The sequence below is a fragment of the Microcaecilia unicolor genome, chromosome 1, assembly GCF_901765095.1.
Source record: "Microcaecilia unicolor chromosome 1, aMicUni1.1, whole genome shotgun sequence".
Lineage (NCBI taxonomy): Eukaryota > Metazoa > Chordata > Amphibia > Gymnophiona > Siphonopidae > Microcaecilia > Microcaecilia unicolor.
Genome location: NC_044031.1, coordinates 284,469,492 through 284,494,183, shown reverse-complemented (window position 1 = coordinate 284,494,183; position 24,692 = coordinate 284,469,492). Strand labels below are relative to the sequence as shown.

At 43.0% G+C, this 24,692-nt stretch overlaps 1 protein-coding gene across 1 annotated transcript in view; it reads left to right on the top strand.

Annotated features, from left to right (window-relative positions):
• The window catches only part of GRIN2B (glutamate ionotropic receptor NMDA type subunit 2B), an 854,212-nt gene that overhangs the window by 508,049 nt on the left and 321,471 nt on the right, over window positions 1-24,692 (top strand). Inside the window, exon 3 of the mRNA XM_030207195.1 lies at window positions 12,576-12,690. Coding sequence (XP_030063055.1) covers window positions 12,576-12,690 — 115 coding nt within the window. The remainder of the gene's footprint in view (window positions 1-12,575; window positions 12,691-24,692) is intronic.

Here is a 24,692-nt window from a genome sequence, read left to right as displayed (position 1 = left end):
GGAGGAGGAGAATGCTTTTGCCTATTGCTATTTCCTGCTTGAATTTGGTTAGGAGAGTAAGTAGTACTGTTTTGGTACTGTGTAGGGGTCGAAATCCTGATTGTGACTCATGTAGTATAGTGAATTTGTTTATGTAGTCGTTGAGTTGCTTGGTCACCAGACCTTCCATTAGTTTGACTACCAAAGGGATATAATTTGTATAATTATAATTTGTAAATGTAGATGGTACAAAATATCAGTGTTTACCTTTTCTGGTTGAGTCAAATATGTAGGCTTGTGTCACATAGGAATCATCAGTACAGAAAAGGTAGAAAAACTGAGTAGAAGATGAAAGGTTTTACTTATTTTATTTCTATTGCTTATATACCACCTGCAAGTTTAAAAGCTGTCAAAATGGTGTACATTCAGATACAGTAGGTACATTGGGCAGGTCTAGAGAGGGATGAGAGCATATTAGGGGAAGTGGTGTTTTCTCAGTATTTACCCAATAAGTACCTGTGCCTCTGGGTGTTTTATTGGTGTTTAACAGTTAAAACCTGTATATGTATGTGTAGCTGTATATGTAACTTAGGTAGGTATAACATCATTGTACTTTTGTTATGGGTATCAGATTCTTGAATGGACTCTAGAACAGGGTTGGTTGGCTGGGAAGCAACTGAATTGAATGTCACATCATGCTGTCTTGTTTGTGCATATTTTTAAAACTTTGCATTCATCCTGTCCAACCATGTGAGATTGATTCATTCTACTACTACTTAACATTTCTAAAGCGCTACTAGGGTTACGCAACGCTGTACAATTTAACATGGAAGAACAGTCCCTGCTCAAGGAGCTTACAATCTGAGTTTAGTTTTTTACTTTTTTCTCAGATGTCTTAGATAGAAGAGGCTTCTCCTATACCAGTGGTGTAGCTAGAAATGAATGGGCCCTGGATGGAAAAATTAAGACGGGCCCCTATAACACCATTTCTCCCAAGATAGTGGGGAATGGGGGTAGAGGGAGGAAACCTCTTCAGAGCTCTAGTAACCAAATCATGCAAAAAAAAAAAAAAAAAACACCTAAAAACAAATTCCAGACCTATACAGAAAACCTCTCATAATAAAGCAGCACCAATGTCCAGGACTCAAATAGGAAATAGCAAAAAAACCACAAGGACCCTTCAATTTAGGGGCGTCTCAGCTTTGCTTTATTGGTCAGACCTGGCACGGTCCATGTTTCAGCAAGAAATGCCTGTGTCAGGGGTCTAATATTGGTATCAGTTTCTAAGGATATCAGTCATCCATTGTCAGGAAACATCTTAGTCTTAAAAAAGACAAATGTGCTGGAAACTCATATGAAAGACGCCACAACTGGCAATGCGGGAGCAAATAACATTTCCAAACTTAAGCTTCCCGCGCTGTGAACTGCCATGTATTTACAAACATATGTACCTGCATATCAAGCCACAAGATGTGACTCGCCGTTTGCTTGGCATCTTACAACATCTAGAGGTTTGGCAATTTTGACTGTCTTTTGTGCTCTTTGAATATTGTGACTTTTGGAAGACCCCTGATGCAAGCAGCTTTGCCGAAACATGAACTGTGACGGGTCTGTCCAATAAATTTTCAGTTGACGCCCCTACTCCTGGAGGCTCCTTGTGCTTTTGTTCTTGCTGCTGTGTGAGTTTACTTTGGTTTCCCTCTCTTGCATTGCTCAGGGTGCAAATAGAAAAACCCTACCTATGAACAGCAGCACCCTAGATGTCACCTCCGTAAGGTCAACGTACAGTCCCTCCACTACAAAATACTATGCATAAATTTCTGCAAAAACATACTCAGGAACGTACCATACATAACAGCACTAACAGCCAGAACTCAAAGAGAAACAACCTTATTTGTGAAAAGGCAACACTGTAAATATTACACTAGGCCCTAAAACACCATATTTAGCATGTCACCTCTGTATCCGTAGCTTGCCCTGTTCAGTATCTTCTTTCAATGTCTCTATCCTCCTTCTGTGTCCAACATCTGTTCTCTAGGTCTGTCGCTCCCTGTATCAAGTTGCGTCAAGTTTTGCCCCTGGAGGCAGCATATCTCACTGTTTCCACTGCCCCCCCCCCCCCCCCCCCCCCGTGGTCTAGCATCTCTTTCTCTCTTTCTTTGTCCACCTTTTTCTCCACCAATTTCTTTCTTTCTTTCTTTCTTTCTTTCTTTCTTTCTTTCTTTCTTTCTTTTTTTCTTTCTTTCTTTCTCTCTCTCAGTTCCCTATGCCCCCCTCCCTGGCTCCAGCATCTCTTCTCCACAGGTCTAGTCTCTTCCTACCCCTCCACTCTCTTCTTCCCCTCAGGTCTAGCATCTCTCCCTCCTCTCAGGTTGTTCAATGTCTCTCCCTTTACCCCCTACCATGGGTCAGGCATCTCTCCCTGCCCTCACCCCAGGGTTTGGCATCTCTTTTCCCTTGTCTCTTGCAATCTTGCAAACTCAAGTGTGTTGCTGGCAGTGGCACTCTGGCCAGTGGGGCCTTCTCCCTATGGTGTCTCACCTCCTCTGATGTAACTTTCTATGAGTAGGACACTGCAGAGAGAAATCCCTGTTAGCCTCAGACAGCCTGTGTTCAGGGCTTTGTTGCCATTGACCCAAGTGAGTTTGGAAGACTACAAGAAGTGGAAGAAGGAGAGATGCTATAGGAATGACTAGTAGTAGTAATAGTAGTATGTCTAATAGTGCTATAGAAATGATTACTATTAGTAGTAGTATGTCTAATAGCGCTATAGAAATGATTACTATTAGTAGTAGTATGTCTAGTAGTGATATACAAATGATTAGTAGTATGTCTAATAGTGCTATAGAAATTATGATAAGTAGTAGTAGTAATAGTGTGTCTAGTAGTGCTATAGAAATGATTAGTAGTGGTAGTGTCCTCCATGTTGCCATTACGTTCTGCTTGCTTCTATTAGCTTTTACCTGTTTGGAGTCTGCTGGTTACTTAATGGGGTATTAATGTGATGTTGGTGACACAATTTAAGGGGTGAGACAAAAACATGAGGTGGTTCTCTTTTCCTACTGTTGTAGGGACTTGTCTTTTCTTTATGGCCCTTTCCCTTCCTAAGTCAGAGTAGGCAGGTGCTGGTGTGCATTTTCTGTGATATCAGAAGCCAAGTTCCCAAGCCAAGTTCCCACTGTTGTGGTAGCATGTTAAACACTTTTAAGAGCACATCAGTTTGGTTTGGATTTAAGTTCAGATGCAGTTTCAAAAACTGCAGCCTCATTTATGGTAATATGTATATCAATAAGGAAACACAAGGAAAACTGGTGATAATTCCACTTTAAAGCCAGAACACTAGGCAGGTCAATACTTCAAGAACTGTTGGTACTGTACCTTTTTTAATACAATGTGCCTTTACGGTAACTTTTCTATGGAGAGGGTGCCTGCACGTAGGGAGCTATAAACACTACCAGATTATGAGACTTGTGCGTAGTGAGATGGAGGGGGAGTTATTTTAGGAGTGAACATCACTTTCTAATAAGTGACAAATCATTAGAAAATTCCTTGGGTGTTTCTGAGAATAATCACGTTAAGCGGGCTGAGGTCACTTATTAGTTTTAATATGGATTTAATGTGCTCTCAGATTGGGCACATAAATACTGTGTGTAATACCATCAGGGGTCCTTTCTAAAGATATATATATAATCACTGAAATACAGATATCGCAGTCCCTGTGCTCATTATAGATAAACACCATCTATAATAGCAGGGGTTTTATAAATACCACAAATAAAATTATCCTGTGGCCGAGTCAGTTCAATTTAAATCTGGATCCCAATCATCCCGCCTAACTAGTTTGTCTTGCAAGAACAGAATGTAGACTCAAGTGGCATTCCCTGTGTGACTAGTTTAGAGCCTGTCTGTTGTCTTTTATAAGAAACCTCATCTTGTGTGGGAAAAATATCCCTTCCAGCCCAGGAAAGGCTTATCAATAGAACTACTGCTTGCCTTGGGATTAGTAGCATGGAATGTTGCCACTATTTGGGTTTCTGCCAGATATTTGTGACTTTGCTTGGCCACTGTTGAATATTGGATCTGCGGCACCCTCAGCTCTTGTCAATGTAGAAAATAGGCAAAGATGCCAAGGGTAGATTTTCCACCCCAAAGAGTGAGACTGAACATCAAAGAGTGAGATTTTTCAGATGGTACATCCGGGTTATAAATGTAGAAAGATTGAAGTGTCATATTGCTTTTTAAAAGAGAAAAAACAGCTTAAAATATTTGCCTTTTATAGAGCCGATGAAAGAATGCAGACAGAGTGGAGGCAATATAGGTAAATTCTCTGGGCTGAAAATTGCTCTCTCCTTGTGGCTAAAAATATATGCTTAGGTTTCAGAGGACATGTACTTGTAGGGGCAGGAGTAGACTGTACGCAAGAAAGTGTGCTCAGATTTCTTCCTACTGGATAGGCCATTTGGCTTTTCTCCTCTTAGGCTTGCCTCTCATGAAAGCAGTGATCAGGACTGATTCACTGACACTGAGGCTATGATGAATGAGAGAAAGAGCTCAAAAAGAGAGTGCATTTGAATGAGTGTGACAAACTCCTAATGAGTGAGATATGGCATCTCCGAGTAGGAGCTCAGCCTGAGAATCAAAACTATGAACTTTGTCATACCAGTACACAGTCCAGACTGTTTTGCAGTTCTTTAAAAAGTCAAACAATGCTAAGTATTCTTCACTGTTTATCCTGCTAGAATGCTCCACAAATGGAATATACGTAAGTGTAACCCTGGATTTAGGTATTGCCTATTCAGTCGCCTACTGCATACCCAGACTGCTGGAAACCCAATATATACAAAATGTCTTTGTTGTTGGGACTAGGGCTGAGATAGGTTTACACCAGGAGGCCAAATAAGCAGAACTCAGTTTTTTTTAAGATAATCCACTCAGTCAGTAACTCAGCTAATTCTATATAGTATTCTCCAAACCAGCAGAAGCAAGAGACAGTAAGGTAACCATAACAAACAAGCATTTACAAAGTCTCCAAGATGCTTCACTCCTTTATCAACAAGTGCTCAATCTCTTTATCAATTGATTTCCACCACAGGGTGTAATAGGCATTTAACTCAGTTCTCTTTATCTTTTTTTCCTGCTGCTAGGGACAGACAGGATGATAGTAACTTTTAGGATTCCACCTACAGTTGAAAAGATAGTAGTTTTGAGACTCATGGACTCCGAGCTCAGATGTTGTTTCTTGGTTTGTGATCCACTGGAATCCTGCAGATGTAAATGATGGTAGTATCTTTCATCTTGTGATTACTCCTGAACCATAGGGTAAATGGTAGAGCTTGACCGAAACAAAGATCTATGGTTTCTGCCTTAACTGAATCTGCATCTGAAATTGGCTGCTCAGTTTTGGCAGAAACCGAAAACAAAACTGCCCCCCAACAGCCCACACTCCTTTCCCCCACCCAATCAAAAAAGCCTCCACCTGGGCCTACCTTGTCATGGTGGTTAGTCAGAGCAGGAGCATCCCCACTCATTCCTATGCATGGCTGGTTCCAGTCAAAATGGCTTCCGGGACTTCCAGCAGTAGTCTCGCAATACTGCTACTGGAGGTCCCGACAGACATTGTGAGATTGGAACCAGTGAGTCTCCTGCCCATGCTAGTTCAAATCTCAAAACAGCTACTGGGACCTCTCGCAACAGTCTCAGCAGTCATTTCTACTGAGCAGCAGGAATGAGTGGGGTTCAGTCCTGCCCCCGAAGAGGCTACTAGACCACCAGATCTTCTTATGGTAGGCCTCAGGGAGAGCTTACAAATGGTCAGACAGGATGATGGGAGTGGAGAGTGATCGAGGGAATTGTGAGGGGGAAGTTTTGGTTTCAGCCAAAAATGCACTGGCATTTTCTACCAAAACCCGAACCCAGATTTCAGGCTGTTTGTGGTGCTGAATCTGAAATCGAAACTGAAATTTGGTTGCCCTCTAGTATGGTCAGGGTCCTTTGCTGACATGCACAAATATATCCCAGTCTTTCTTTATCCTAAGTGCAAACAGGGATGTAGAAGTGTCCCCAAATACTCTAGCACCCAACAAGGCAGCACCTATGTGGTTTTGACTCCTGTGTAGTTTAATCTTATATCTATCAGTATACTAACCTGGGTGGTATAGCGTGTAGGCTCCTGCTTCTGGGACCTATATAGCTAAGCCTTTGGCTGGGAGACTGTCCCCTAATAAAAGTAATAAGCCTGGCTCAAATCTCACTGCTGCTCCTTGTGATCTTGGGAAGTCATTTAACTCTTCATTGCCTCAGATTGTGAGCCCTCCAGGGACAGAGAAATACCCGGTAGTGTACCTGAATGTAACTCACCTGAAAAGGGTGCGAGTTAAATCCAAATAAATAAATAAGAATAAGATGGTCAGGGAGGAGCAAAAAAAAAAAACAAAAAACCCTAAGACAAAGGGGCTGATATTTAGATCATGGGATTTAGCTGTGCTTCAGCGCAGAACCCAGATATTCAATGCCGGGCTGTTTCTGGTGACCAGCATTGAATATCCGGTTTATTTTTGGCCGAAGTCGGTATTTGGACTTAGCTGGTTATATTCAGACTGGCCAAAGATATCCCATGTATTCATGCAGCCAAATATAGCTGCTAAAGTGAGTCTGAAAATCGGCAGATAGCAGGTTATATCACCCGATATAACTGGCTAGCTGCTAACCAGTGATATTCAGTGGGAGACAGCCGGATATTCCCTGTTGAATATCGCCGGATAGCCAGTTTTAAGGCATTTAACCAGCCAGGTGCCCATCCTAGCCAGTTAAATGCTTTTGAATATCAGAGGGAAGGGTTTCAATATTGAGTTTGCTATTTTATAGTCTGGGGGAGTTTCTTGCTGCCACCAGTTCCTCCCACTGATTATGCTATGTCCCTCAGCTTCTCCCCTTTCCCAGAAAAGGCTGGACTGTTCGGATGTCAAGTGTGTTCTCTCTGTCTACTATTGAGGTCATATCAGAAGTACTGTCACATTGATTTGGTAGCAGTACTGTGAATTCAAGCAGGCATCCGTTGCTACTGAATTAACAGTGGCTGATACTTAAGTGATTTTACGTGGAGGGGCATAATCGAACGGGGCGCCCATGTTTTCCTGAGGACGTCCTCGCAGAGGCGGGGAAACCCGTATTATCGAAACAAGATGGGTGGCCATCTTTCATTTCAATAATATGGTCGGGGGCGCCCAAATCTCAACATTTAGGTCGACCTTAGAGATGGTCATCCCCGATTTTCGGTGATAATGAAAACCGAGGATGCCCATCTCAGAAACAACCAAATCCAAGCCATTTGGTCGTGGGAGGAGCCAGCATTCGTAGTGCACTGGTCCCCCTGACATGCCAGGACACCAACCAGGCACCCTAGGGGGCACTGCAGTAGACTTCAGAAAAAGCTCCCAGGTGCATAGTTCCCTTAACTTGTGTGCTGAGCCCCCCAAAACCCACTCCCCCCAACTGTACACCACTACCATAGCCCTTAGGGATGAAGGGGGGCACCTAGATGTGGGTACAGTAAGTTTATGATGGGTTTTGGAGGGCTCACATTTACCACCACAAGTATAACAGCTAGGGGGGGATGGGCCTGGGTCCGCTTGCCTGAAGTGCACTGCAGTACCCACTAAAACTGCTCCAGGGACCTGCATACTGCTGTCATGGAGCTGGGTATGATATTTGACTGTGGCATAGAGGCTGAAAAAATATTTAAAACTATATTTTTAGGGTATGAGGGGGATAGAGCACATTTTTGTGGCTTGGTTGTAAAAAAATAAGGACCAAGTAAAGTCGGCCAAGTGTTCGTGAGGGACGCCCTTCTTTTTTCCATTATCGGCTGAGGACGCCCATGTGTTAAGCACGCCCCAGTCCCGCCTTCACTATGCTTCTGACACGCCACCGTGAACTTTGGTCGTACCCGCGACGGAAAGTAGTTGAGGACGCCCAAAATCGGCTTTCGATCATGCCAATTTGGGCGATCCTGGGAGAAGGACGCCCATCTCCCTATTTGTTTTGAAAGATGGGCACCCTTCTCTTTCGAAAATAAGCCTGACAGTATATTCCAAGGCATAGTCAGAAACCAAGAAACTGGCAGAATTGTACAGCTATATAATAGTTTTCTAGTTGCTTAAATAAAAAAAACTTCCAAGCCCATTGTAATGTATTACCTGTGTATATTATATCCAATAAACTCCCATACTAAGCTCTCTGGCACAATGCAAGTACTACAACAAGCTCTGGCAGTGAATTTGAGAGACTGAAATCATACTCAAAATATCTTCACTGAGAAATGAGGTTCATGAGATGTAAAATGTAATCCATTTTGGAGACACTGCCCCCAAGAGATAACATTCTAATTAAGAGTTAGGCCCTTGCGATTCTATTACAAGATACATCCTGCAAGTTGGGAGGAGCAGTTGGGTAAAAGGGATTTTTGAAAATTGCCCACCCTGTATGTGGGTAAAAGCGTGCACATTTTTCCTAAACATGAATACTCTTATCTACATTTTTGCAAGGCATTTCCAGGGGCAGAATAAGGTCAGGGCAGAGGTGGACTGACCATTGGAAGAACAGTAAATTTCCTGAGGGCCCAGAGCAGTCAGGAGCCCACTGTCTTCTAGCTTCTGTCTATTTTAATCACTTTTGATAGGTGATTAGAGTTCCAGAACAGTGTCAGTCTCCCCTCACCCTGGAATAAAGAGATACAATAACATGTATAGTTTTGCATTTTGAAGACTACACGTGTTTGGTCAGAAAATGAACCCATTGAAAAAGCCTGTGCTAATCTCCGCAGTTACTTTTTCATAATTTATCTCATGTTTCTTTTTATTGTATATGTTTTATTTTTTTTCTTTTTAGTTAAGAATGTTTTGATTTATTTAAACTGGTATGCTGCCTTGAATTTTTGAGAAATGGTGGACTATAAATCTTTTTTAAAAGAAATTAATAAACACTATTTTCTTGAGCAGTTCTTAAAGAAAAAGTATCAGCATACTCTCTCTTTGAGACGTGGTACCAAAGCCTTAGTAAAAGCACAGTAGCTGCAATTGTAATTGTATAGTAATTGTAAAGTGTGCTCCTGGAACTTGGGGAAGGCAAACATTCCGTCAACACAATGCAATGATCCCTATAATCCATTAACATCATGGCTGCTAATGCAGAATGCAGTTAACACCACTTCTGGATGAGTAGTTACCTGTTCTTAGCCGAGATTGGGTGACAGAGTCGGTGTCGGGAGGCGGGACTGGTGGTTGGGAGGCGGGGATAGTGCTGGGCAGACTTATACGGTCTGTGCCAGAACCTGTGGTGGGAGGCGGGGCTGGTGGTTGGGAGGTGGGGATAGTGCTGGGCAGACTTATACGGTCTTTGCCCTGAAAAGGACAGGTACAAATCAAGGTAAGATATACACAAAAAGTAGCACATATGAGTTTATCTTGTTGGGCAGACTGGATGGACCGTGCAGGTCTTTTTCTGCCGTCATCTACTATGTTACTATGTTCTGTCCCATTATTAGTTAACACATGTTAACAACACCCACATAACTGCCAGGCGTACCCTAAAATGAAATACCACCTTGGGTGTTTAACATGGCAATTAATGCCATGTTAACCTAATAGCATGTTAAACAGCCAATGCAGTGTGCTGTATTTTAAGCTCTATGTTAACTGTCCAAGTTAAAAGCTACAGTGAACACCTAATGCAGTTTAGTAAATAGGGGACAGAAATTTTTAGCTCCAGAAAAGTAGCAAGGAGAGATCCCCCTTTCCTTATCGTTAACAGAAAGGTTCACTACAAGTTTCCTACAGGTTTTTCTAGAATCTATAGCAGCAACCAGGCCAGCTTCATAGCAAGTGGTGATGGGGGAAGAGAGACTGACTAACCTGTGTCATAAGTTCATTGTGGCCACCTAGTGCAGTTGGAAGGAGCAGATTCTTGCCTGTAGGACTGTGCCAAGGAAACATCACATGAGCGAGAATCTTCTGGTATTGGGGTCTTGTCAGGGGTGTGCTGGTAAATTTTTAACAACAGGCTCTTTCTCCGGATGTAGCCAGCTCTGCAGTTGGAAGGGCCAGGGGTGGCTGGGGAGTGGGGGAGGCAACACTTGCCTCTCTCTCCTCCCTCCCTTCATTCGGGCACGCTAGGCATACCTTTGCTGGCAGCCAATAAATGGACTGCCACCACTCCCAACGTCTTGCTCTGAGCAGCATGCTGGAACTTCTCTCACATGCTCGAGAAGTCCCAGCCTGCTGCCCAGAGCTGGAAACAAGGAGCGGGGAGCAGCAGTAGTCTATTTACTTGGCTGGCAGGGCTCAGCACCCCCACCAGCAAAGTAAAAGATAACTCAGCAGGGGGCCCAAGCCCACATTTTGGGAGCCAGTTGTTAAAGTAGCCATGGAGGGCCCTACTTTAACAACCGGCTCCCAAAATTCTTAAAAATTTAACAACCGGCTCTTGCGAGCCTGTGAGAGCCTGCTCTAGCACACCACTGGGTCTTGTGGAAGGAGTGATGAAAAGATGAAAGAAGGGAACTGTCCATACAGACACACAGGAGGTTCCCATCAGCTATCCCTAAGATCTTGAAAAATTACATTCAGTGATTTAAGAAATCCTGACAGATGTGTCTCCATTATGGATTTCTCCATGAAAGAGTTGAAAACTGAAAATCCCCCAGGGAAGAGCAGTAGATGAGAAATCAAAATTGATATTTAGGACCAGGTGAACACCAAATTTAACTGGATAAAAATCTTTTGCTTTTCTTTGTCAGATATTCAGCAGTGTTCCAGCACCGCTGAATATAGCCAGAGAGAGTTAACCAGTTGAAGATATTCGGTTAATTTTAGGAATGCATTGCCTACATCCAGAATTGGCTGATTATGTTTACTTGGGTGGTACCTCCAGAACGCCTTGACTTCTGCTTCTTTTGACAGTGGCTAAATTTGTCTGACCAATGTGCTGGCCAGACAAAATTTAACCAGTCAGCTGGATGCTATTTTCAAGTGAACAATTTGCCAGGGTAATTCCTATAGTTACCTGAAGGAATCCTTTGAATAATGGCCTCAGTGGAGTCTTCTCCCAACAGTAGTAGTTTAGGTGACATTGAGGGCCATAATCGAACGGGGGTGGCCATCTCTATGGGCGGCCATCTCTAAGGCCGGCGCCGTAAAGAGGTGTCCCGACCGTATTATCGAAACAAGATGGGCGGCCATCTTTCGTTTCGATAATACGGTCGGGGCCGGCCAAATCTCAACATTTGGGTCGACCCCAGAGATGGCCAGCCCTTAGAGATGGCCAGCATTGGTTTTCGCCGATAATGGAAACCGAGGCCGGCCATCTCAAACCCGGCAAATCCAAGCCATTTGGTCATGGGAGGAGCCAGCATTTGTAGTGTACTAGTCCCCCTCACATGCCAGGACACCAACCGGGCATCCTAGGGGGCACTGCAGTGGACTTCATTAATTGCTCCCAGGTACATAGCTCCCTTCCCTTGGTTGCTGAGCCCCCCAAATCCCCCCAAAACCCACTCCCCACAACTGTATGCCACTACCATAGCCCTTATGGGTGAAGGGGGGCACCTACATGTGGGTACAGTGGGTTTTGGGTGGGTCTTGGAGGGATCCCATTTACCACCACAAGTGTAACAGGTAGGGGGGATGGGCCTGGGTCCGCCTACCTGAAGTGCACTGCACCCAATAAAACTGCTCCAGGGACCTGCATACTGCTGTCATGGAGCTGGGTATGACATTTCAGGCTGGCTTAGAGGCTGGTAAAAAAATGTTTTAAAATTTTTTTTTAGGGTGGGAGGGGGTTGGTGACCACTGGGGGAGTACGGGGAGGTGATCCCCGATTCCATCCGGTGGTTATCTGGTCAGTTTGGGCACCTTTTTGAGGCTTGATCCTGAAAATAAATGGACCAAGTAAAGTTGGCCAAATGCTCGTCAGGGCCGGCCTTCTTTTTTCCATTATCGGCCGAGGCCAGCCATCTGTTAACCAAGCTCCCGTCCCGCCTTCAGTACACTGCCAACATGCCCCCTTGAACTTTGGTCAGCACTGCGACGGAAAGCAGTTGAGGGCGGCCAAAATTGACTTTCAATTATACCAGCTTGGCCGCTATTAGAAGAAGGGTGGCTATCTCCCGATTTGTGCCGGAAGATGGCCGCCCTTCTCCTTTGAAAATAAGCAGGATTATTACCACTAAGCAAGCTGATTTTCACTAAAGATGTTATTTTTGGAACAACTATACTGAGTGCAGTAATAATTCGGTCCAATGGAATTACCAGTAGGGCTTTGATGTTTGACTTCCTTCTGATAGGAAATAATCCCCCTCCTCCAAAGTCTCCCATCCTAGAATAGCTTGGAGGTGGGGGAGTAAAGCAAGGTCTGCAAGTGTTTGTTTTAAGTCATATTTCTTTATCTTCATAACCTTGTCGACAAACTCACAGCCAAACTATTAAGCTTTCTAAAAATATTTGGCCACTTTCAAAATCATGGAACTCTCTAAATATCTTGGCGGAAAGGCTCAATACATTCACTAACATGCATTTATTTCTTTCCTCTTTCTTCTGTTTCAGATACCTGATCAATGTGACGTATGAAGGCAGGAACCTGTCGTTTAGCCAGGATGGGTACCAAATGCATCCAAAGCTGGTGGTCATCCTCCTTACCAGGACGCGGAAATGGGAGCGGGTAGGAGCGAAGTTTATTAACTCATTGCTTTCTTGCTATATGGGGAGGGCACAGAAGTATTGTGAGTAGGAATCCAGATCACTCACGGATAAGGAAGGCAGTCATGTCAGGATGTGAGGTGATATGGTATTTGCAGTTTTAAATAACCCTCTATGGTGGACAAAAGTGGACTCAAAGGAATTAAAAAGTGAAGCTTCTGAGGTCACATACATTTGTCTCCTACAACAATTATAAGACATCTTGGAAAATTAAATTTTGATATTTTTGTCTTTTTTTTTTTTAAAGCATTTTTTAAAACTCAAAGTTTTGAAAGTTTTTTGAAGAGGGGCAGACTTGAAACAGGCCAGTATTTCTTACTGAAATGCATTATGTGAGATTAATTTGTTGCTTTTGTTTTTTTGACAAAAATTGTAATGGATTAATTTTCAAAGTGACTCATATGTTTAGTGGCTAAGTGCCCTATCTGTGCTGATGAAAATTCTTCTAACTGTCCCAACAATATCTAGAATAGAGCAAGGCCCATTCAGACTAATTGTGAGGCCATTCTACTAAGAGGTGTTGAGCACTTACCCCTGGATTCTATAAATGGCGACTAAATTTCTGCACGCAAATCGGCACATGTAGCCAAATTGTGTGCAGAACTTAATTAGTTAACAAGCCAATCAGTGTCGATAATTGGATGTTAACAAGCAATTATTGGCACTAATTGGAACTAATTAGGATTTACGTGCATAACTTGCTAAGCGTATTCTATAAACTGATGCACATAAATCAGGCTGCACGGATCTCAAAAGGGGGTGTGGCCACGGCAGGGGCATGGGTGTGTTGTGGGTGTTCCTAAAATGTACATGCATTTTTATAGAATATGCCTGATATGTGCCTAAATTAGTTGTGTGCTGATGAATTTCGGGAGGGAATTCCACCATTTGGTACAGAGGTAAGAGAATCCCGACATGTAGATTTACTTGTGCTCCTCCTTTCTAAAAAAAAAAAAACCCTCCCATGCTATATCAGTGGCTCTGTGTTTTGTTTTTTGGCCTTTTAGCTCCTCAAGCTTGCACCCAGAGGGCCATGGGCCTTTCCTAAAACTACACACGCATTGAGTCAGTAGAATTTAATCAACAACTTCAAAAATATTCTATTATCCATTTATATCAGAGGAATTGCTTATATATAATATAGTGGAGAAAAAAGACCTCAGTAGACTACAGGAGTCACACCTACTTCGTAAGGCAAAAACCTTCAATATATAGGTGGCTGACAATAATCATCGGTCATAAAAAAAACTCCACATTCACTTTACATAATAGAAATCTCTTAAGTAATTCGACCATTGATACAGAATATAATGTGAAAGAAAAATTGTCCACTTCATAAAGGCAGCCATATCAGTTTTATGCAAAAAAACAAAACAACAAAAAACATACTTATCTTGGCGGTTTTCTAGAAAGCTTATTTTCGAAAGAGAAGGGCGCCCATCTTTCGACACAAATTGGGAGATGGGCGTCCTTCTCCCAGGGTCGCTCAAATTGGCATAATCGAAAGCCGATTTTGGGCGTCCTCAACTGCTTTCCGTCGCGGGGACAACCAAAGTTCACGTGGGCATGTTGGAAGCATAGCGAAGGCGGGACTGGGACATTCCTAACACATGGGCGTCCTCAACCGATAATGGAAAAAAGAAGTACAGCCCTGACGAGCACTTGGGCGACTTTACTTGGTCCATTTTTTGTTACGACCAAGCCTCAAAAATGTGCCCGAATTGACCAGATGACCACCGGAGGGAATCGGGGATGACCTCCCCTTACTCCAACAGTGGTCACCAACCCCCTCCCACCCTAAAAAAAACTTTTTATTTTTTGACAGCCTCTGTGCCTGCCTGAATTGACATACCCAGCTCCATGACAGCAGAATGCAGGTCCCTGGAGCAGTTTTGGTGGGTGCAGTGCACTTTAGGCAGGTGGACCCAGGCCCATCCCCCCTACTTGTTACACTTGTGGTGGTAAATGTGAGCCTTTCAAAACCCACTCGAAACCCACTGTACCCATATGTAGGTGCCCCCCTTCACCCCTTAGGGCTATGGTAGTGGTGTACAATTGTGGGGAGTGGGTTTGGGGGGGGGCTCAGCACACAAGGTAAGGGAGCTATGCACCTGTGATCAATTTGTGAAGTCCATTGCAGTGCCCCCTAGGGTGCCTGGTTGGTGTCCTGGCATTAGAGGGGGACTAGTGCACTATGAATGCTGCTCCTCCCACGACCAAATGGCTTGGATTCGGTCGTTTCTGAGATGGGCATCCTCGGTTTGCATTATGGCAGAAAATCAGGGACGACCATCTCTAAGGACGACTATCTCTAAGGTCGACCTAAATTTTGTGATTTGGGCGTCCCCGACCGTATTATTGAAATGAAAGATGGACGCCCATCTTGTTTCGATAATACAGGTTTCCCCACCTTTTCGCCAGGACGTCCTGCGAGGACGTCCTCAGGAAAACTTGGGCGCCCCTTTCGATTATGCCCCTCCACATAGTACCTTTTTAACACTCCCATCAATACCATGCTGTCTCTTGTACTCACTAAGATAAATTCTCTCTTGCTGGCAACCTCGTCAAAAGCCCAGAGATTTTAGCCTATTACAGATGCTCCCTGGCAGTTGTTTTTTAGGACGTATTGTGAAGTCACCGATAGCTCAGAGCACAGAACTACAGAACTGAAACAATTGGAGGTTGATTGCTGTGAAGGAAGGCAAGGGTCACATTTGACATTTGAAAGAAGCTGCAAATGGTGTCTGTTACCCCAGACAAAGAAATATAGATGCAGATGCAGTCTTAGTTATTTGTTCCCCTTGTCCTGTGCCGTTGTGATGCAACTATGCATGTCTTAGTCTGCGAGTCATTAACGTGTCTTATTTACTGGTTCAGTCTATCTGTTTATTTGCGCTAACTGTAGGTAATGGACTGTTGATGCCTAGAAACTGCTATATAGATGTTATTTGGGTTATATGCACAGCTTGGGTGAATATTATACTGACATCTGACCAGACTATGAACTCCAAAAAGTAGAGACTGCCCAAAGATGGGACAGTAATCAAAAGTGCTTTACCCCTTAGAGCTTTTGCATCAATAATCAAGGCACTATGATTACTGTTTAACCCATTAGTGCCCAATGTTCCCATATGTGGGAACAAATATGGGAACATTGGGCACTAATGGGTTAATGAAAAATTACCTTCAGATTTATACCTGCTTTCTTTGTGGGTAGTTTATCCATAAGAATAATCCAATCTATGCGTGTTGCTCTTCTCTCCACCCTCAGGAACGCCTTCACAGTCTGCAGATAAAGCTATGCTCATTTTTGAACAATGTGCAATCGCCTATATGCAGGTTGGGTGAAATTCAAGCCCTCCTCCCCCTGCCACTCATATTTCCATTGGTGAAATGTGTCTTACTCATGAAAAGGGGCTAGGATATTGCTTTTGCTGTGTCTCCATACACCTGATATGCAGTATATAATAATCTGACCTACAGATCATTTGGGATGGTTATACTAGTCTAGATTCATTGAAACCAAGTCTTCTTCTTAGAGCCAGTATTATTGGGAGTGAAGCTGGACAATAACCCTGGGTCCCCCTGCCACAAGGGGTGCCAAAACTGCCAGTATTTGAAGAAAGTGCATCCTGCCAGATAGCATTTGGGCCCCATCCCAAATTTCTACCCTCAACTCTGAGATATCTAACACCAGCCCTGTGGCTTTCCTTCTTATTCTTTCCATAAGTTAAGATTTCCTGTCTTGTACTTTTAATAGAAAAGGTTGGACTGCAACTTTCAGAATGTTACTGTATGTGAGTGGGAATAAAGCTAAGGTTGTCTTCACTAAGTCCAAAATGATGTAGGTGCAAGGGACAGAGGGGCCTTTTTACTAAGGCGTGCTTAAAAATGGCCTGTGGTAGTGTAAACTCATGTTTTGGGTGCGCACAGAATCATTTTTCAGTGCACGTGAAACAATGCCTTTTTTATATTTTTGCCGAAAATGGACGTGCAGCAAAATGAAAATTGCTGCATGTCCATTTTGGGTCTGAGACCGTACTGCCAGCCATTGACCTAGGCTCATGCGGTAACTGGGCGGTAATGGTCTACATGCGTAAAATGCAAATTACTGCCCGATTACCGCCCGTGCGCCAGAAAATAAAATATTTTCTGGTATGCGTAGCGGATGCGTGTCAAAAATGAAATTACCACAAGGGTCACATGGTAGCTGGGTGGTAATTCAAAATTGACGTGCGTTGGGTGTGCGTAGGTGCTTACGCGGCTTAGAAAAAAAGGGCCCCAGAATGCTTTAGTTTGGGGTTTTCAGCTCCCAGTCCTTGAGGACTAAATACTGCCAGCGTTGTGAACAGATACTGAATTGCTGAACCATGTGCAGGCACCAGCGTTGCAAGTCTGGCTATCACTTATGCAGTTAAGACCGGCTATCACTTATGCAGGCTATCACTTATGCGGTTAAGTGCAATATTCAGCACTTAGCTGCATATTAAATCAGGCAAAGCTAGGTCTATGTTTTATGGGGTCCTATTTGTCTGGTTAACTTATGCAGTTAAGTGCTGAATATCTGCTCCCGGACCACCCACAAAATCACCGGCTATGATGGTTAGTGCTGATATTGTGTGGCATTATCCAGTTAAGTAATATCAGTGAATAGCCTCGAACAATCGATTTAAATTTTGAGTATCGAGTATTGACAAAGCTTTAAATCATCCACAGGTCCATATTCATTGGTGTGGGTGCCATATATCCATAAACATATAAACTGGACGTTTATAAAGTTTTATACATATTTCTAAGAAAAGTAGGTTTTCAAAGCTGAGAACTCAAGTTACTTTTTGGTTAGTGGTTCCAAGAGCTAAAGTAAATGAAGTAAAGAAAGAGGCAGCTCCAGGCTGAGTGAACTAATGTTCCAAATGCAGCAACTCAAGTTCAAGTTAGTGAATTAATCCATCATCTCAAGATGCCCTCGATAGATTAATCTACTATCAGGAACCAGACAGTTAACCAGCTCTGTTTGTATTTTTAAGGCAACAGAATCTACTAAAGATGTCACCTTCTTAAGGACCCAGGTGCTGATACTAGTAATCTGACCTCAATTTGCAGATATTGCAGTGCTGCTTCTGTGTTAAGGATATTATGGAAAATGCAGCCAAGTGAACATCTGGCTATTGATGGCAGTACATTTGAACCCTCATAATCTGCTATTGTCTTTTATGAACAGTGCCACTATTAGGAAGCTGGCTTTCTACACTGACACATTAAGCTGCGTTGAAACATAAGAATAACCTAAGAGATAGTTTGCTTGGAATTATTATTGTGCACTTGGTCTATTCCAGTCTCACATTGGTTATGTTGTAATTAGGAATTCAAGTTCCCCTGCATGTGTAAGTGGATAGCTTAACAGATAAAAGGCAGTCAAAGTACGCACTCATTCTGTTAACCTGATCTCCCCAGTGCAAGGTCTTGTAGCCAGAACTCTGTGCAAAAATGGATTCTTTATAAGATGTGAAGCCACTTGTCAAAGTCACAGAAAAATCATACAAAGATGCACATATGAATTGCTGCAACAATATAAGCCTCCCTATTGATGATTTTTTTTAAAGAGACTATAAAGCTTTTAAAGTATGTTGGAGTTATGTATTTATTTATTTATTACATTTGTACCCTGTGCTTTCCCACACATGGCAGGCTCAATGCGGCTTACATAGTAACAATATAAAGAATTACAAAGTTGTGAGAAAAATATACAGTTTGTAGTGAAAAATTAATGGGGTTAACGGATAAGTAAGTTAAACATAGGAGGAATTGGGAGTAGAAGGAAAAGAGCGTTGGGAGGTAGGCGTGGAAAGGTGGAAAGGAGCGGATAAGGGGTAGCAAAAGGATAATGGGAAACAAGGTCAATGTAACTATTGTCAATATGAATCATGAGGGCCAGTTTTGGTTAGGTTGAATCGTTCGGGTAGGCTATCTTGAAGAGATGGGTCTTCAGTGCTTTTCTGAAGGGCAAAAGGCCATTAATGGTGCGGCACAGTTACAGCACAGAACATTGAAACTATTCATTTGCAGAAGGAGTAGTGGCAGTACAGCCTGCTTGTGTTATCCTCTTAGCGTTTCTTAGCCCTGCACTGGAGAAACCATCATTCAGCATGGAAGGAGAATTCAGTCTCCATGCATCTAAGCTGCATGGGAGCCCTCCACTTCTATTGATGCTAGAGGGAGTGGTGTATCTATATCATGTTTTCAGTTGTGAAAGGCAAGCTGGTCCCCAGGGAGTTCTCCAGAACCCACCTGCCCTAACACAGAAACATACAATATGACATCAATTAAAGGCCATATGGCCCATTCATCTATCTACTATTTCTTCCTCACCCTAAAATATCCTATGTGTTTGTCCCATGCTTTCCAGAATTCACCTCTACTGCCATCAACAGGAGGCCATTCCACTCATCCATCACACTTTCCGTAAAGTATTTCCTGAGATTACTCCTGTCTACCCCTTTTCATCTTCATCTTATGCCCCCTTCTTCCATAGTTTGCTTTTAGTTCCTCTCTCCTGCCTTTCTTCCAAAGTATATATATTGAAGTCTTTAAGTTTGTCCCTATGTGCTTTATGATGATCATTGACCATTTTAGTAGCTGTCCTCTTGACTGACTTCATCCTGTTTATATCTTAAGTGTGGTCTCCAGAACTGTGCACAGTACTCTAAATTGGGCTTCTTCAGAGTAGCTTAATAGTTAATACAGTAGGCTGAGAACCTGGGGAACTGGTCTTGATTCTCACTGTAGTTCCTTGTGACCCTGGGAGAGTCACTTAACTCTCCATTGCCTCAGGTACAAAACTTACTGCCTCTTTTACAAAACCACGCTAGTGATTCCCACGTGGCAATGCCAGTGAAGCCCATTCAAAGTGAATGAGCTTAGTCGGCATTGCCATGCTGGGAATCACTAGCGTGTTTTGGTAAAACAGGCCCTTATATTGTAAGCTCACTAGGGACAGAGAAAGTACCTGCATAATGTAAGTAAACCACTTTGCATCACAGAAAGGCAGTATATCAAATTTATAATCCTTTATACAGAGTCACTGTCAGCTCTTTTTTTCCTGCTGGCCAGTCCTCTCGTTATGCACCTAAACATCCTTCTAGCTTTCTCCTTCACCTTTTCTAACTTTTTGGCCACCTTCAGATCATCAGATTAGATCACCCCCAGATTCTGTTGTACATTTGTGCACAGAGGTTCTTCACCCCCTATACTCTACTGCTCCCTCGTGCTTTTGCAGGTCAGATGCATGACCCTGCATTTTTTAGCATTATATCATATTTGCCAAATTCCAGACCATTCTTTAAGCTTTGCTTGAATCCTCCTCATTCAGCCAATATCATTGGAGTGTCTATGCTCTTATAGAGTTTGGTATCATCCACAAAGAGACAAGCCTTACCAGACAGCTGTTCCATAATATTGCTTACAAAAATGGCGCAATATACAAGGTCCATAGTACTACTTCAGCTGAACTGCTAAGTCTTGACCGACCATAACCCACAACCCGTTATCCCCTGAAGAAGCCTTATGGTGAAATGGGTCCGTCGGGTCTGGATGCCTGCTTGGGATAGTCGAATACAACCAAGTCAAGCTAAGTTCAATTTATGAGTAACTATTGCAGCACTGTGGTGGAGAGCGTTTGTTTTACAAAAGGTTTTTGCACAAATGTAATAAGAAAAATTAAAAAATCACAAATACACACCAAGGTTGGATTGGGTTTTTTTTATGACCAATGATTAAAGAGAAGAACTGTGATTAGTAAGATTCAGACTTTGTTCCAGCCTTCCAGCTGGAGTCCACAGCTTTCTGAGGTCTTTTCCCCCATTTTTTCCATTTTTTAGGTGTTCAACTTATACCGACTAAAGGCTCACTATCAGGCTTATTTTCGAAAGAGAAGGACGCTCATCTTTCGACACAAATCGGGAGATGGGCGTTCTTCTCCCAGGATTGCCAAAATCGGCATAATCGAAAGCCGATTTTGGGCGTCTCCAACTGCTTTCCGTCATGGGAATGACCAAAGTTCCCAGGGGCATATCGGAGGCGTAGCGAAGGCGGGTCTTGAGCGTGCCTAACACATGGGCGTCCTCGACCCATAATCGAAAAAAGGGCATCTCTGACGAGCAGTTGGACGATTTTACTAGGTCCTTTTTTTCTTTATGACCAAGTCACGAAAAGGTGCCCGTACTGACCAGATGACCACTGGAGGGAATCGGGAATGACCTCCCCTGACTCTCCCAGTGGTTACTAACCCCCTCCCACCCTCAAAAAAATTTTTTTTTAATATTTTTTGCCAGCTTCAAATGTCATACTCAGGTTCATTACAGCAGTTTTAGTGGGTGCAGTGCACTTCAGACAGGCGGACCCAGGCCCATCCCCCCCTACCTGTTACACTTGTGGTTGTAAATGTGAACCCTCTAAAACCCACCAGAAACCCACTGTATCCACATCTAGGTGTCCCCCCCTTCCCAAAAGGGCTATGGTAGTGGTGTACAGTTGTGGGTAGTGGGTTTTGGGGGGGCTCAGCACACAGGGTAAGGGAGCTATGCACCTGGGAGCAATTTCTGAAGTCCACTACAGTGCCCCCTAGGGTGCCTGGTTGGTGTCCTGGCATATGAGGGGGACCAGTGCACTACGAATGCTGGCCCCTCCCACGACCAAAGGGCTTTGATTTGGTCGTTTCTGAGATGGGCGTCCTCAGTTTCCATTATCGCCAAAAATCAGAAACGACCAAGTCTAAGGACAACCATCTCTAAGGATGACCTAAATTTCCAGATTTGGGCGTCCCCGACCGTATTATCGAAAAGAAAGATGGATGTCCATCTTGTTTCTATAATACGGGTTTCCCCGCCCCTTCACCGGGACGTCCTGCGAGGACGTCCTCAGTAAAACTTGGGCGCCCCTTTCGATTATGCCCCTCTTTGTGTGTTATTTTGACATTTACAAAAATGATAGAAATAGCCATAGTAACATAGTAACATAGTAGATGACAGCAGAAAAAGACCTGCACGGTCCATCCAGTCTGCCCAACAAGATAACTCATATTTGCTGCTTTTTGTGTATACCCTACTTTGATTTGTACCTGTGTTCTTCAGGGCACAGACCGTATAAGTCTGCCCAGCACTATCCTCACCTCCCAACCACCAGCCCTGCCTCCCAACCACCGGCTCTGGCACAGACCGTATAAGTCTGCCCAGCACTATCCCCGCCTCCCAACCACCAGCCCCGCCTCCCGATCTTGACTAAGCTCCTGAGGATCCATTCCTTCGGCACAGGATTCCTTTATGCTTATCCTACGCATGTTTGAATTCCGTTACCGTTTTCATTTCCACCACCTCCCGCGGGAGGGCATTCCAAGCATCCACTACTCTCTCCGTGAAAAAATACTTCCTGACATTTTTCTTGAGTCTGCCCCCCTTCAATCTCATTTCATGTCCTCTCGTTCTACCATCTTCCCATCTCCGGAAAAAGTTCGTTTGCGTATTAATACCTTTCAAATATTTGAACGTCTGTATCAGCCTAAGGATTGATTCCAGAAGCACAGCATTGGTAAAATCCTTTTCCTGGTAGTGAACTTTGTTTACCATTACTCTCTGTTGCCTTCCACTTAAGCAGTCTCTAACCCAGTCAGTTACTTTAGGGCTCATACCAAGGACCCTCATTATATTCATCAGTTACTATTGTGGAACTGTGTCAAAGGCTTTGCTAAAATCCAAGTACACCACATTAGAAAATGACACGACAAAGTTTTCCCCTTTCCCCGCCCCATCCCCATGGGTTCTGTCTCCGTCCCCACCCCGTCCCTGCAGGTTCTGTCCCTGCCCCGTCCCCATGGGCTCTATCCTCATCTGCAGAAGCCTTGAACACTTATGATTTTATATTTAAATATTTTTATTAAAGTATAAAAAGGAACAATATGCTGTGCAACTGTTGTGTATAAATTACAAAGAGAACAATAATAACAATGAGCAGCTATAATAAGCCTCCTTCCCACCACCACCCTCTACCCTTCCAACCCCAACAATAGGTGATTTCTACTACACCAAGGAATCCTAATTCACACTGTTAAAATGTCCAGGGGTATAAAATACAACCCATTCTATATGCCCTAGAGGGGAAAAAATATGCCCTATGAAGCACTGTTATGTTTTTTTAAATCTGTGGATAAATAAGAAGTTATCAGCAATCTCAGGGTTCAGTCTAGCTCTCCTGTCTTCCACAGTCCTTCCTGGAATAGAAGTTGTCTTCTTAGAAGACGTGCTGGTAGCAGGATGTACAGGATCCCCCATGCAAGTTTGGTAGTTGTGGCCAGTATGTTTGCTTGTTTTTCCAAAAAATCAAAATATTTTTGTAGTCATCACTTAAACATAAATAACAGTCCAGTTCATTAACATGCTTCAAAGTATAAAATGACACGGGGACAAAGTCTGACCCCATCCCCATGGGATCTGTCCCCGTCCCCATTCCTGCTGTTACTGCAGTTCCACGTCCCCATGTCATTCTCTACACTACATCTAGCACTCCACCTCAATCCAACTGTTTCGCCACCCAGTCAAATAAATTAATCCGATTCATCAGACAAGACCTGCCTCTAGTGAAACCATGCTGCCTCAGGTTCTGAAATCCATGAGATTCCAGAAACTGCACTATCCTCTTAGAAGCATTTCCATCAATCCATAGAAGTCAGATTAACCAGTCTATAGTTCCTCCTTATTCTGCTTTTATGGAGAGGAACATCTGCCCTTCAGTCCTTCAGGACTACTTCAGACTCTAAGGAAGCATTGAAAGTCAGACAGAGGAGCAATTAGATCTTCCCTGAGTTCCTTTAGTACCCTCGGATGTAAACCATCTGGCTCCATCACTTTGTCTCCTTCTTAGTTTAGTTAGCTTTTCATGAACAGTCTTCTGAAAATTATTCAAGGTCTACCACACTTTCATTCCTATTAGTGTTGTCTTCTGCAGTCCTACTCTCAGCCCTTCATCTGTGAACATAGAACAGAAATATTTATTAAGCAATTGCACTTTATCTTTATCATCTTCAACACATTGCTCCCATTCACTCTTGAGACTCACAATTCCACCTTTACACTTCTTCCTGTCACTAACTTATCTAAGAAATGTCTTGTTGCTATTTAATATTGAATATTTTTTTTCTTACATGTGCATTTTTGCTTTCCTGACTATTTTAAGCTTTTTCAGGTTTTGGTGTCTCTCTTCCAATTTATGAAGAGTAACAGCTTTGAGAACCAAAGCAGTCTTCTTTTCCTCTTGCTTTTATCTGTTGCCCTAAAAATATCTCCTTTCAGTTTTGCCCACTGCTTTTCTACTACATGTTCGCATCCAGCTAACAACTCCTTGAGGCATTCCCCACAATTGAAAACATGATATTGATGCACTACCCACATCAGCAAGAACACAGGTGGGGGACTCCTGTGCTGCTCAGAGGGAATGACATTAAAACTGCCAAGAAAGTTGCCAAGTAGTTAGGGCCAGTTAGGCAGATTAGACAAATCTCAGGGTGACAACAAAGAAAAGCTGCAGTGAAAGCAAAACAGAAGATCCTGAAAGCCACAGAAACTCAATGAACTATTAATGTGTACTTTTAGCTGTCAAACCCATTTACTTGGGTAAATAACTTTTGAAAATTGCCCTTATCTATAGAAAAATATCTTTTATTTGTTATTGTAATTTGGCATTTTCGTGTTTTCCTACTGTTTGTGACCTTGTCTTAGGGTCACTTTCTGTCCTCCCTACCCTCTCTAATTTTTCTAAACTGCATAAAATGGTCATTCTCTGTTTTGATTAGCAGTATATCAAATAATAAATGTAACTTGAACTTATATAGATGGATATATAAAATTAAATTTTTAAAATTATGGTACATAATTATGCATTTTTACAGAAGCATTCAAGAAAAGATGATAAGATGAC